General features: G+C 39.0%; 1 protein-coding gene across 6 annotated transcripts in view; it reads right to left on the bottom strand.

Moving 5' to 3' along the window:
* FUT8 (fucosyltransferase 8) overlaps nt 1–13,924 on the bottom strand; it is a 126,458-nt gene that overhangs the window by 35,592 nt on the left and 76,942 nt on the right. For all 6 annotated transcript variants that reach the window (XM_086749687.1, XM_086749685.1, XM_086749689.1 and 3 more), the window contains 2 exons: nt 13,762–13,876; nt 1,229–1,466 (listed from right to left, as the gene is read on the bottom strand). In XM_086749687.1, the coding sequence (XP_086605813.1) occupies nt 1,229–1,466; nt 13,762–13,876 (353 nt within the window). The remainder of the gene's footprint in view (nt 1–1,228; nt 1,467–13,761; nt 13,877–13,924) is intronic.

Genomic DNA, 13,924 nt, shown 5'->3' with positions numbered 1-13,924 from the left:
ACAGCTATAGCCTGAAAAGTGGCACAGTATCTCCCTTACTGTTTCTCCACTCCATCGGTTTTGTCCATATTTTTAGCTTATCTACTCATCCAATAATTACTATGAGGACTATAATTGTCAATAATGCAAAGTATTATTAAAATTAATGCTCCATCTCTGTCTAATCCAATTGTTTAATAATGTTTTTTTTCCAAGAACCTCCTTTTATCAATGAAGACACTTCACTAAATTTACCTAGTCTTGGGTAAGAACAGTCAGTTGTATTCTTTCTGATCAACTGTGTCATCTCCGCATTTACTGTAACATTTATAAACTCCCACTGCAATGCCAGTTAAAGACTTAGAAAAAACAAGTATGCCTAACAAAAGAGGAAGAGTCAATAAAATCTATGTTATACAAAACTGACAATTGTTCACATAAAAATTATCTGTGCAGAAATTTAATTTTAAAAAAATCTTCCTAGTATTTATCATAAATTGAAAACAAAAAGTTAGCATATTGCCAGCCATCTCTAGTTGTGCTGTACACTTCCTCAACTTTGACAAACACCTAAAAAAATGTTTTCAACAGAAAAAATATGCAGATGTTAATAACTCTTCAAGATGCTAACTGTGATAATTCCATTAAAATGAATGTTGTTTACTTTGAGACAAACAAAGCTATCTTTGATCCTCCAAACATGAATGCTCACCTAGTAATTCTACAACTGTTCAGCCTAGTGTAAGAATGGATCAACTTACTCATCTACAAATAAAAATGTATTTAATATTGTAACTGTTTTTACAACCTGAATTTCCAGTCAGTTCGGTTTACGTTTAAAATTATGTCAATTATTTAATTATTTTGTTGGTGTGTAAATGACTATTAGATACCATTTTCTTGGTACTTCTTTTGCTTTATATTTGAAATATGCTTTATTGTTTTAAAGTTTAGCAACTGGATTAATTTCTGGCATATAACGCAACAGCAGACTGCTGAAGGATTAAAATTTAAATCTGAAATACAAAACTTTTGTATTAAAAAATCTCTGCCAAAACAGAGAGATCTTAATAATGATAATATTTCTTTCAATAGAATGAAAAATTAAGATTTAAAAGATGCTTATGCATACAATTGCAGTAATAGTTATTATGCTCCACGTAGTAATAAATAAAGAGGTATTAAAATAGCTCTAGGTGAATTAAGTTGCAAAAAATAAAGAGAAACTCTTTGAGTTATTAAGTCTTACCTGACCAGTGTCCAGTAGTGGTACCTGATCTGTCAGTACATGTCTCGCTTACAGGCCTAAATACAGTCTCCCAGCCACCGGTAGCATAGCGCCAATTCTGAGACTCCAGAATGAGCGTTCGCTGAGTGCCATAAGCAATCATGAAGCAGTAGACTACATGATGAAGCTGACAACCGTAGCCACAGCCTTTGTTGATATTACACACAAGTTTCTTAGCTTTGCTGCAATCCTTCGGGTTCTGTAAGTATGGATGAAAAAGTGAAGCTGAATAGAAGATATACACAAAAGCATACTTTTTTCTGAAAAACTGACAAATGTCATAAATCACACAAGCCATCCTGCTATAATACATCTCATATTAAAATAGATGAGTAAGCTTCAGCTCCGTGAAAATTTTATGTGAATTCTTCACTGTGAACATGAACAGTTATTGAACATACTTCACAATCCTAACGTAAAACAGAATACCTTCAAGATTTTAAATTACTTTCTCATTTGTAAATCTGTCAGAATAAGCTAACATTTAGACTCAGAGTTCACACTTCTTCAACACAATTCTCAGCATTGGAATGCTTTTTCTTTTGGCATTTTTCAAAGCTTGTTAGTTCTTTTTCAATGAATACACGTAATCCAAGAAAATAAAATTTCCACCTGTCTACAAGATACAGAATATTAAAAAAAAAAAAAAAAGGCCTTATTAATGGACTGCCTCCCAGACTAACTGACCGCATACCTAATACTGGATATAAAACACATCCCTGAGCAGACTGATAAAAGACAGTATTTTAATGCACCCTCAATAAAATATACTACACTTCCATAATCCAAGGAACAAAAACAAAGGAGGCACATGTATACATGATGTGAATGCTATGTTTAAGTGTACAAACCAATAAATATTTTTAGGTATGTGGACAACACAACAACATAACTTACAGAAGTTTTTCTTTCTGTAAAATACAGTACTTTGCTGTACACATTCATACTTGCATGTCTCTAGAGATACTTCTGCATTCCAAAAGGATTTTTTTATAAAATCTTTAGGATAAAAAGTTAGTTTTCAGTTAAGCTGCAGTTAACCTGTAAAAAGTTTTGAGGGGTAATTATAGCTATAGTGGGAAATACCCATTATTGACTGGGTGTTTATTTTTCCCGTAAACAAACAGTAATGTTTTAAACGGAACCATCAGCAAGGATGGTGAGAACAGACTATATCTCTGTTTACATAATGCTACATATTAAACGAAAGAATCAATAAGTATAATGCTCTCTAGCACGTTATTTGTACCATGAGTTCATTTCATTTTTGTTTCTTATTTTTATTGACTGACCGAATACTCTTGAGTAAAATGAAAACACACTCCACTAACTCCATAAGCTCCTGAAAGATAATGAAACACCACAGTATTTTCTTAATATAATATGTGGCTCCAAAATTACAGTTTGTGTTATTTTTACATTCAGATTAATAGCATACAACAATAGGAACACAAATCTAATAAAATCAAAATTGTTAGAAACATGATAATTTGAAACATAAACATAGGCAACATCTATAGCAGTAAATCAAATGTGCCTGAGACTTATTCTAGCTGGCACAGAAGAGACTGCATCCATGCTATTAAACTTTCTAAACCTCTTAAAACAGGGTAGCCACACACAGCAGATTTATGAAAAGTGTCCTGTGCTAAGTCTCAAACACATTGTTTGGTAGAAAGCTACTTCATGTCACCAAGAAAAAGTCACATGACAAAAGCATGACAGAAACTAATTTAACAGTATAGAATATTATGTTCTTAGGCCTGTGAATATTCCCTGTCATTGTTTGACTACAATAAAAACAGTCTTAGGACTATTTCCAGGTCCTCCAGGTGGAGTCTCTGCTCTCACAAGACCCCACCTAGAGTACTGTGTCCAGCTCTGGAGCCCCCAACAGAAGAAGGACATGGACCAGTCAGAGAAGGTCCAGAGGAGGGCCACAAAGATGATCAGAGAGCTGGAGCACCTTTCCTATGAGAACAGGCTGAGAGAGTCAGGGCTGTTCAGCCTGGAGAAGAGGAGGCTCCAGGGAGACCTTACAGAAGCCTTTTAGTACCTAAAGGGGGCCTACAGGAAAGAAGGGGAGAAAATTCAGCAGGTCCTGTTGTGAAAAGATGAAGGTTTTAAAATAGAGGGAGGTAGATTAAGATTAGACATCAGGAAAAAGGTTTTTACACTGAGGGATGTAGAACACTGGAACAGGTTGCCCAGAGAGGTGGTGGAAGCCCCATCCCTGGAAACATTCAAGGCCAGGTTGGATGAGGCTCTGAGCAACCTGATCTGGTTGGAGATGATCCTTGTAGGGGGGTTGGACTAGATGACCTTTAAAGGTCCTTTCTGACCCTAACTATTCTAGGATTCCTGTGATCCTCCACTTCCCTCAGTGCTCGAAGAACCTTCCTCTCCAGGGCTCTTGGTTAGCCTATTCACAAAGTGAGCAGGATCAGATAGGAAAGATGTCAGAAGTGCTGCTTCAATGCCTCACCACCTTCCACTGTTTTCAAGTGTACAGTTCGCCATCAAAACACACAACAAACTGGCAAAAGTAAACTCTGCTGCTTAACATACCTTTTACTGTAAGAGAAATAACTGTGGTGTTTGCAAATTTTAAAAAGTTTAGAAAAATGTACACTCAATGTCCAATCAATCAAGACAGATTACTGTGGAGCAGGCAAGCAGTCTGCTACAAATTACAAAGTAACCTCATAAACACAGTATGATGTTCATTAACAAAGGTGTTCTTTTTTATACTTCCAATAATTATTTTACTCCTTTATGCTACATAATCTGCCGGAGGAAACAGTCCCACCCAAATTCTGTGGAAAATCCCATTTTTTGAGAGAATGATGTCAAGGAAATGTGTTTCTCATCCTAGTTATCACAAATACAATTCAAATCATCTTCCGTTTCCCTTTTCATATCAGCTCCCCTCAATATTTGGCGGGGAGGACAAAGTGAAAAACCCCAGAAGTTTCTTCCAGCTGCTGGAACAAAATTTTCGTCCTCCCCTAGTCAGAAATATTATGTATTTTATTTGAGAGACAGGGAGCCTTATCTGCCTCTAACGTTCATTCCACTGGCTTGCAGCTACCCTCCCACAATATACAAGCTTCAGCTTGAGTAAAACATCCCAGCATGCAGATGAACTAACCACACTATGCTCCTCAATCCACTATATAGAAAATCTAGAGGAAACCTAATATAGATATCAGCAGTGATCACACTTCAGAAAGTGGTTATTATCCAAATACCACACTTTCAGAAACTGAATTTATTAAGTAACTTACTGAACATGACTCAAGACATATCTCAAGACATATTCAAAAGTCAAATAATTTTTGCATTTTCATATACAATAGAAGCTATTCATTCCCTTTCTATAAGGGAATCTTTATAAAATGTCAGAAAAATTGGCTTGTTTCACTTTTACATCTATTTTATCCAAAAAGATTAACTTTTTTAATGCTTAGATTCATTCCTATGCCTAAGTTTTCACATCTAGTGTTACAGCAAAGGAATGAAATCACTCTTCCACTTCTGTGCAATTCATTCATCAGTCTGGCAAAAATGGGAAAAGTACTGCAAAATACAGATGAGCTTACAACATCCAACAGTGAAGATGGTTCAATAAACAATGAAAGAATCTGTTCATATAAAAACATGAATAAGAGCCAGAGATGTGCAACTACAAAAAAAAAAATTCCACTGATGACTTGCTGGACAAAATGTCAGATTACAAATATTACCACATTTACATTTCAATCCACCAAAGACTTTCAGTAGGTAATTCAGAACTATTAAAATATATAGTAGTGAAAATAGAAAGATAAAGAAAGAAATGCTTATTAAATTATAAACATTCCAAAGAATCCATCAGAAGTATAACTAAATCTCTCCATGAGTAGGTTTTGGGTTGCATGGGAAGTTGAAGGATTGGACATAATCCTTCAAACAGTGAACAGAGCTCCTAGGGCTTTACAAGAAATTTTCAGTTCAAGCCACACTTCCAAACCTGAAGTAGGCCAGTTATAGAAACCTAACTCGACAAAACTTGTTTTAAAGACAGCTTCATTTTTTATTAACTATTTAAATGACATCATTTCCCAAGACCATTCAAGTAATTCTGGAAGTACTAAAACTAATCAAACAATCAAACAAGTTTCCTATGCATTTTTAACTAATGGATCCTTCCTGTGTAGATTCTTTGCTGCATAAAGAAGGGTAAAGGCAAACTTCAGTCTTATCCAGCTGATGCACTAAGAGTTTCTTGCCTCTACTCTGCATTACAAAAATGTTAAACTGATGATGTGTAGAAAACACTCTAACAAGGTAACAATAACCGTCTGCTAGATGCTACATTTTTAGGCCTTACTAGTCTGTCAGTAAACCTGAGACAGACTCTATTAATTGTTCTGTTCAATGACTTCCCCTTATATACAAACTGCTGACACTTAGATATAAACATGACTGTCACTATCTCCTTTCAATTCTAGTGTCCACTACTGGCACTGATTCATTTATAATTGAATGAGTGAGTGTATGTAAGTAAATAGATTGAAGTTTAACCAAATCAATAACAGACATAGTGGTCAAGTTTAAGACAGTTAGGAGATGTAGCCAAAGTGTGTCAATATTATGAATTTATAAGCATAAATCTTGACTGGAGCTATATCATTCCAAGTAGCACTTGTGGCCAGGAACACATCTCAGTTAAGCTGAAGGATATGGCCTTTTTCAACCATTTGCCTTGCCAGAATGTAATCTTGCCTTTATAAGTTCACAACGAGACCACTGAAGTGTGCTAGTTATAGAATCATGGAATAGTCTGGATTGGAAGTGACCTTTAAAGGTCATCTGGTCCAATCCTATTCCTAGGTCTACTTCTTAAATCTATTCAGAAACTGGAACTGGCATTCATGACATTTTTCTCCTTGAGTAAGTGAATTATCAGGATTCTATATATTTGGAATAAATGCCAGAAAGCTTTCAAATGAATCTGAGGATGCTGAGTCTACCACAGGAAAACCAAAGTGCTACAAGGTCTGCCCATCTCTTCTCCCAGAACAATGCCCATACAGACACATAGCTGAAGTCCTTCAGCTAGTGTCCTTCTTCCCCATAAAAAAAAAGTAAATGTTGATGGAGAATTTTCTATGAATTTTTTTTCTACTCTAGAATTTACTTTTGCCTTTGTTTCAAATTAGTTTGAATTCATCAACACCAAAGGCACATCACAACTGCCACAATACAATACAATTTGTTTCTCATGAGTGAAGTGGAATAACTGGGAAAAATATATAATGCATTAGATTTGAATTATTGAAGGATACAAGTTTACACTTTTCAAGGCTTACAGTTGTGAAGGGTACATCCCTTTGCACATATGCAGAATGCCCAGAGCCTTTTTTTGGTGTTGTCATTTTAGCATGAGTACTTTTATTATAAATATATATCATTAATATTAATGGGAGAGTATGAGAGAGGATTTAGAACTCTTTAAGATAGAAAATTTTAGAGTGACACATTAAATCAACAAAAATACTGGGAAATTCAGAAACCTCAGAGTAAGGTCTTGTAAGTAACTTTCCTTGCTTTGCATGCTTACACAATCCCAACTCTACAGTATAAATATGACAAACTATTATTAATTTATGATGCTGTTGAGTACTTAGTAACCTTTCTCACCTGTTTATATTTTTAACCTCCATAGTTGAACAAAATGTTTTGATTTTTTTTTTTAATTGTAAGCAAAAATATTCTGCTACTGGGAGACTGCATGCTGAATCACAAGCTTCCTAAAATAAACAGAACAAAAATAAGCACAAATGGAAAGGGGAAGAAAACACTGCTGCCTTCATAATAGTTTACTCACTCTACCACTTCCAGAATATATAGTACTACAGGAGCCCTTATCTGACTTCTCCTGTACATTCTCTTCAATTGTTTGATAATTAAAATCTCTGAAAAAATATTGAGTTGTTGCTTAAATGTAAGCTTCTAGCTTTTTAAGTGTTGCTCTAACTTCAGGGAACTAGCTAAATGTAGCCTCATTAAATAAAATTTATGGTAATGTCATCCAAATGAAGTAGCAGTCATCACTATTCACAATCATTCAGCTAAATTATCTCCCAGGGAGATGTCCCAAAATAATGCAGCTGTCACTGTTAAACATGTACCAGAAAGAAAACTATACAGTACTTCTATTCTCCATTTAAAAAGAAAAAAAAAAATTAAAAAAAAATTACAAATATGTTCCAGAGAATGCTTTTCGTCACGGAATTGGGAGGCTAGCGTTGTTGAATTTTTTATTTTCTTTTATTTTTTTTTAAATACAGTTGTATTACGAATAAAGGTCTATATGTGTAATTTCAGACCATGGACTGCTTTACACTGGATTCTCACAGTCAGCCCTGTACTCTTCAAAATCCCAAAGCCCACACTAGAAAATAAGTCAACTTGAGTTCCAAACGTGTAGTCACAGACATATTCCAGTTTTGGATGATTACTTGCAACAATCATTTGCGACAGGAGATATTTGAATCTTTAGAAGGGCTCCAAAAGCCTATGTCTGACTTACAGGCATGTAGGCAAGAGATTGCATCCTCAGTTTTTTTCAGACAGAAGAACAAGAATAAAAAGGAAAAGAGATGGTAACAATTGTATATGTGAATGTTACATCTCTAAGACTGTAACAACTCACAAGAACAAATACTTTCTGTCTTTGAAGACCTGGCTCGGTTTTGACCTCAATTTTGGGCAATGTTACATATATTGAGAATTACTATGCCTTGGAGTTTGAACCTTTTATATGAATGATGATAACAGTATATAGCTGGAGGTAAATGATCATTCAAAAACGTATGTAGGCACTAGATCATCCTATCCACAGTTTCCTACAATAGTGTATTTTTCCTGGTGGGTTTTTTGGTTTTGGGGGGTTTTGTTTGTTTGGGGTTTTTTTTATTTTGTTTTGGGTTTTTTTGGCTTTTAGCAAACAACCTTCAAAGAAACTACGTAGTCATGGAGTAAGGGACAAAGTGTGGTTGAACATCAAAACCAGATTATAAAAAGGACGGGGAAATGACAAATACACAGAGAAATGGCCTCTAGTTATCTTAGTGGAACTAGTACTTTCATGCATGAAACATGGAAGAACTGGGAAAAGGCAAAGTCACTACATTAAATGTCTAAGAAATTTTAAATTACTGAAGTCTAAAGAAGATTGTCATTAATTCCAGAAGAAACTAACCAAAGTAAGCATGACACATGACAAGTGAAATTTTGTATTGATAGCTAAATTCAAAGTAAGCATAGCTGAAGAAAAAGTACTCAAGTTTCAAAATTCAGCTGAAATCTTTGGTATCATTTTCAATAGATCCATAGTGACAAGAACTCAAAGGAGACTACTGTTAGCTAAGTAACATCTTAGACTGCATAAATACAAGATAAGAAAAAAAAATATTTTGGTGCTATTCTATAAATCAATAGTCTATTGTCAACTAGCAGATGCTCACTTCGGTGAAGAATTAGTGTTAAGGGATGACAAAGCAAGAAAAAATTAAAGGTATTACAAATTCTCACACACGAAAAATGATTGAAACTTTTAGGCACATTTAGCCTGAAAAGAGATTAATAAAAAGAAACACTAAGCACATGAAATAAAGAATAGTTTTAGTAAGAGAAGGCTCATGTCATATCTATTTCACATTTCAGTACAACAAAAGGCCAAGAAGGCCAATTGCATCAAGAGGAGCATGGCCAGCAGGTCAAGGGAAGTGATTCTGCCCCTCTACTCTGCCCTGGTGAGACCCCACCTGGAGTACTGTGTCCAGTTCTGGAGCCCCCAACATAAGAAGGACATGGATCAGTTGGAGAAGGTCCAGAGGAGGGCCATGAAGATGATAAGAGGGCTGGAGCACCTTTCCTATGAGAACAGGCTGAGAGAGTTGAGGTTGTTCAGCCTGGAGAAGAGGAGGCTCCGGGGAGACCTTATAGTGGTTTTCCAGTACCTCAAGGGAGCTTAACAAGAAAGATGGGGAGAGACTCTTCAGTAGGGCCTGTTGTGAAAGGACTAGGGGTAATGGTTTCAAAAGAAAGGGAGGTAGATTTAGATTAGATATTAGAAAAAAATTTTTTACACTGAGGGATGTAGAACACTGGAACAGGTTGCCCAGAGAGGTGGTGGTGAAAGAAGATAAACAGATAGAGAAAGGTCATATTTATGAGTTTGAAATGTAGTTACAGTACACCATTGCCAAACAGTGATATCAAAAATAAAAGAATAAGGAAAAGTTCTCAAGAAGGAATTAAAGAAAGACATTAAAGTGATGTCTCCTGCATAATTTGCAGGGAGTTTTTTTTTCCATGGAAGGGTGTCTTTTTTTTTATTTAACAAGCAACAGAAACATAGCTTGGTCACAGAATAGAAGGTTCCAATAGCTGAACTGTGAAATGATGAAAATCTGAGAAACAAATTCAGCTATTTACATAGAGAAAAGATTAGAGGTGACCATACAAAACAGAGTGGTGAGGTGCATGCACGCAAGGTAGGGAAGACTGTGCTTGGACGTAGGCTTGCCAGACTTGTCCGGAGGGCTTTAAACTAGTGTTGCTGGGGGACAGGGAGCACAGTTCAGCCCATGGCTATTGGCATGGCGCCAGTGCCAGCACCAAGCGCCCAGAAGTCAGGGAAGGATCGCAGGTAGGTGCAAATAAACCTAATCTGTGATACCCACCTTTCTTACAGGGGACAACGAATCCTAGCACAGGAGCTGGCGGGGCTTATCGACAGATCTTTAAACTAGCTACGAAGGGGGAAGGGGACAAAACAAGACCCTCAAGGGAAGAGCCCAGGGGAACGGTGCTCGATCTGGGGCTGAGGCAGCCATCTCGGCTGAAGTGTATGTACACCAATGCACGCAGCATGAGTAACAAACAGGAGGAGCTGGAAGCGATTGTGCGGCAGGATAACTATGACCTGGTTGCCATTACTGAAACGTGGTGGGACCACTCCCACGACTGGAGTGCTGTGATGGAAGGCTACAAGCTCTTCAGAAGGGATAGACGAGGAAGGAAGGGTGGTGGTGTGGCCCTTTATATTAAAGACTGTTTTGACGTTGAAGAGCTTGGGGTTTGGAATGATACAGTTGAGTGTCTATGGATAAGGATAAGAGGAAAGGCCTGTAGGAGTGACATCGTGGTGGGGGTCTGTTATAGACCGCCTAATCAGGATGAAGAGAAGGACGAGGCGTTCTATGGGCAGCTTGAGCGAGTCGCGCAATCGCCAGCACTCGTTCTCGTGGGAGACTTCAACTTCCCTGATATATGCTGGGAATATCATACAGCGCACAGGAAGCAGTCCAAAAGGTTCCTAGAGGGTGTGGAAGATAGTTTCCTTATGCAGCTGGTACGAGAGCCTACCGGGGGTGGTGCCCTGATTGACCTACTCTTTACTAACAGAGAAGGTCTGGTGGGAGACGTGAAGGTTGGGCACTGTCTTGGGCAGAGCGACCATGAAATTGTAGAATTCTCTATTCTTGGAGATGTCAGAAGGATCACTAGCAGAACGGCTATCCTGAACTTCAAGAGGGCGGACTTTGACTTGTTCAGGACGCTTGTTGCGAGGGTCCCTTGGGAGTCGCTCCTTAAGGGTAAAGGGGTCCAGGAAGCCTGGACGCTCCTCAAGATGGAGATCTTAAAGGCACAAGAACAGGCTGTTCCTGAATGCTGTAAGGCGAGCCATAGGGGAAGAAGACCGGTGTGGATGAACCGGGAACTATTGTTGAGGCTCCGGAAGAAAAAGAGAGTCTATGTCCTCTGGAAGAAGGGACAGGCTACTTGGGGAGATTACAAAGAAGTTTCTAAGGTATGCAGGGAGGAAGTTAGGAAGGCAAAAGTTCAGCATGAACTCAGATTGGCCACTGCAGTAAAAGAGAACAAGAAATCCTTTTACAAATATATCAGTGGTAAGAGAAGAAATAAGGAGCATTTACACCCTTTACTTGATGCAGCGGGGAATGTGATCACTGAGGATAAGGAGAAGGCTGAGGACCTCAACGCCTTCTTTACTTCTGCCTTTAATAGGCAGATCAGTTATCCTCAGGGCACTTTATGCCCTAATCTGGAAGTCTGGGATGCCAGGCCGAGTACACCCCCTGTGGTACAGGTGGAGACAGTTAGAGAGCTCCTTCTCCATCTGGACTGCCACAAGTCCATGGGACCGGACGGGCTCCATCCTAGGGTGCTAAGGGAGTTGGTGGGGGTGATTGCCAAGCCGCTCTCGGCCATCTACCAGCGGTCCTGGTTATCTGGGGAGGTCCCGGAGGACTGGAGGCTTGCCGATGTGACTCCCATCTACAAGAAGGGCCGTAAGGAGGATCCGGGGAACTACAGGCCTGTCAGCCTGACCTCAGTACCTGGGAAAGTTATGGAGCAAATCATCTTGGGTGAGATCACTCGGCATATGAGTGGCATCCAGGGGATCAGGCCCAGCCAGCACGGGTTCACGAAAGGCAGGTCGTGCTTGACCAACCTCATTTCCTTTTACGACTGGGTGACCAGACTGGTGGATGAAGGAAAGGCTGTTGATGTGGTCTACCTGGACTTCAGCAAGGCCTTTGACACGGTCTCTCACAGTATTCTCCTAGGGAAACTGGCTGCCTGTGGACTGGATAGGTATACCCTTCTTTGGATAAAGAATTGGCTAGGGGGCCGTGCCCAGCGGGTGGTGGTTAATGGAGTCAAGTCCAGCTGGCAGCCTGTTACAAGTGGTGTCCCCCAGGGGTCGGTACTTGGGCCCATCTTGTTCAATATCTTTATTGATGACCTAGACGAGGGGATTGAGTGTACCCTCAGTAAGTTTGCAGATGACACCAAGTTGGGTGGCGGTGTTGATCTGCCTGAGGGTAGGGAGGCCCTTCAGAGGGATCTGGATAGGCTGGATCGCTGGGCTGAGCTGAATGGCATGAGGTTCAACAAGGCCAAGTGTCGGGTCCTGCACTTTGGCCACAATAACCCCATGCAGTGCTATAGGCTCGGAGCTGAGTGGCTGGAGGACTGTGAAGAGGAAAGGGACCTGGGGGTGTTGGTTGATGCTCAGCTGAACATGAGCCAACAGTGTGCCCAGGTGGCCAAGAGGGCCAACGGCATCCTGGCCTGCATTAGAAATAGTGTGGCCAGCAGGAGCAGGGAGGTAATCATCCCCCTGTATTTGGCGCTGGTGAGGCCGCACCTTGAGTATTGTGTTCAGTTTTGGGCCCCTCACTACAAGAAAGACATTGAAGCCCTGGAACGTGTCCAGAGAAGGGCAACAAAGCTGGTGAGGGGTCTGGAGCACAAGTCTCATGAGGAGCGGCTGAGAGAGTTGGGATTGTTTAGTCTGAAGAAGAGGAGGCTCAGGGGAGACCTCATTGCACTCTATAGCTTCCTGAAGGCAGGTTGTGATGATCAGGGGTTTGGCCTCTTCTTCCAGGCAACAAGCAGGACCCGAGGAAATGGCCACAAGTTGTACCAGAGGAGGTTTAGATTGGACTTGAGGAAAAACTTTTTCTCTCAAAGAGTGGTAAGGCACTGGAACGGCCTGCCCAGGGAGGTGGTGGAGTCTCCGTCCCTGGCAGTGTTCAAGAGGCAGCTTGATGAGAAGCTACGGGATATGGTTTAGTAGCTGTGGCAGCAATGGTAGTGGGAAGATGGTTGGACTAGATGATCTTATAGGTCCCATCCAACCATGTGATTCTATGATTCTATGATTCTATGATTCTAAGGTAAAACAAAGTACAAATAAAACAAATTACATCAAACATTTTTTTGCTTACTATATTAATAGCTGCATACATTCACACATGAATAAAGTCTGAAAACCTTCAGATCAAGTTTTGTTTATGTTTTATAGATACACACAAGCACATATATTAAAAAGGCTTTACGCACTCACAAATATGAGCATCAATGAGAAGTCTCACACAACTGCTGAAATAGTCTAGGACTGGACAACATACTACACAAGCACTTCAATTCTGCATACTCATATTTTAAAAAATCAGCTGCTTGTTCAAAAGTTTCTTACAAGGACTTCCATGTTTTTATTTTTAACACTGTGCAAACATATGCATGCACTCCGATACTCTAAAGAACCAAAATAGAAACCAGAGACTTATCTTCTATAATAAAACAATTAATCCAAATAGGTAAGTATAGCTCAGTCAAAATCATGGATCAAAAAAACCAAACACAAAGAGAAAAACCAAAATAACCAAAAACAAAACCCCCAAAACCCCCCAAACCCCCAAAACCAATGAAATATTATCATTCCATATACCTAAAAATAATGTTTGAAACAAATGTTATAATTTCTTTTGTATGTAATTCATTCACATACAAACATTCACGCAAAACTGTCATGTAATTATTTTATGACAAGCATATAGCTAAGTGATATATATATATATATAAAAAGAATGAATGTTTACCTTGATTTAAAAGCTCTACCATCTTACCTGTAGATAAGTTATTCTCCTCTGTACCAAATCTGTTAGATCTTTGGCCTCTTTTTCTCGCCAATCTCCTGCTCCATCTGTTTGACTGAGGTAGTACAAGTCGGTCATTATTGACCTGGAAACAACAATGGAAAACAATATTTAAAAAAAACAGGAGAGAGTC

Source organism: Chlamydotis macqueenii, chromosome 5 (genome assembly GCF_036417535.1).
Source record: "Chlamydotis macqueenii isolate bChlMac1 chromosome 5, bChlMac1.mat, whole genome shotgun sequence".
NCBI lineage: Eukaryota > Metazoa > Chordata > Aves > Otidiformes > Otididae > Chlamydotis > Chlamydotis macqueenii.
This window is presented reverse-complemented; position numbering and strand designations above follow the sequence as displayed.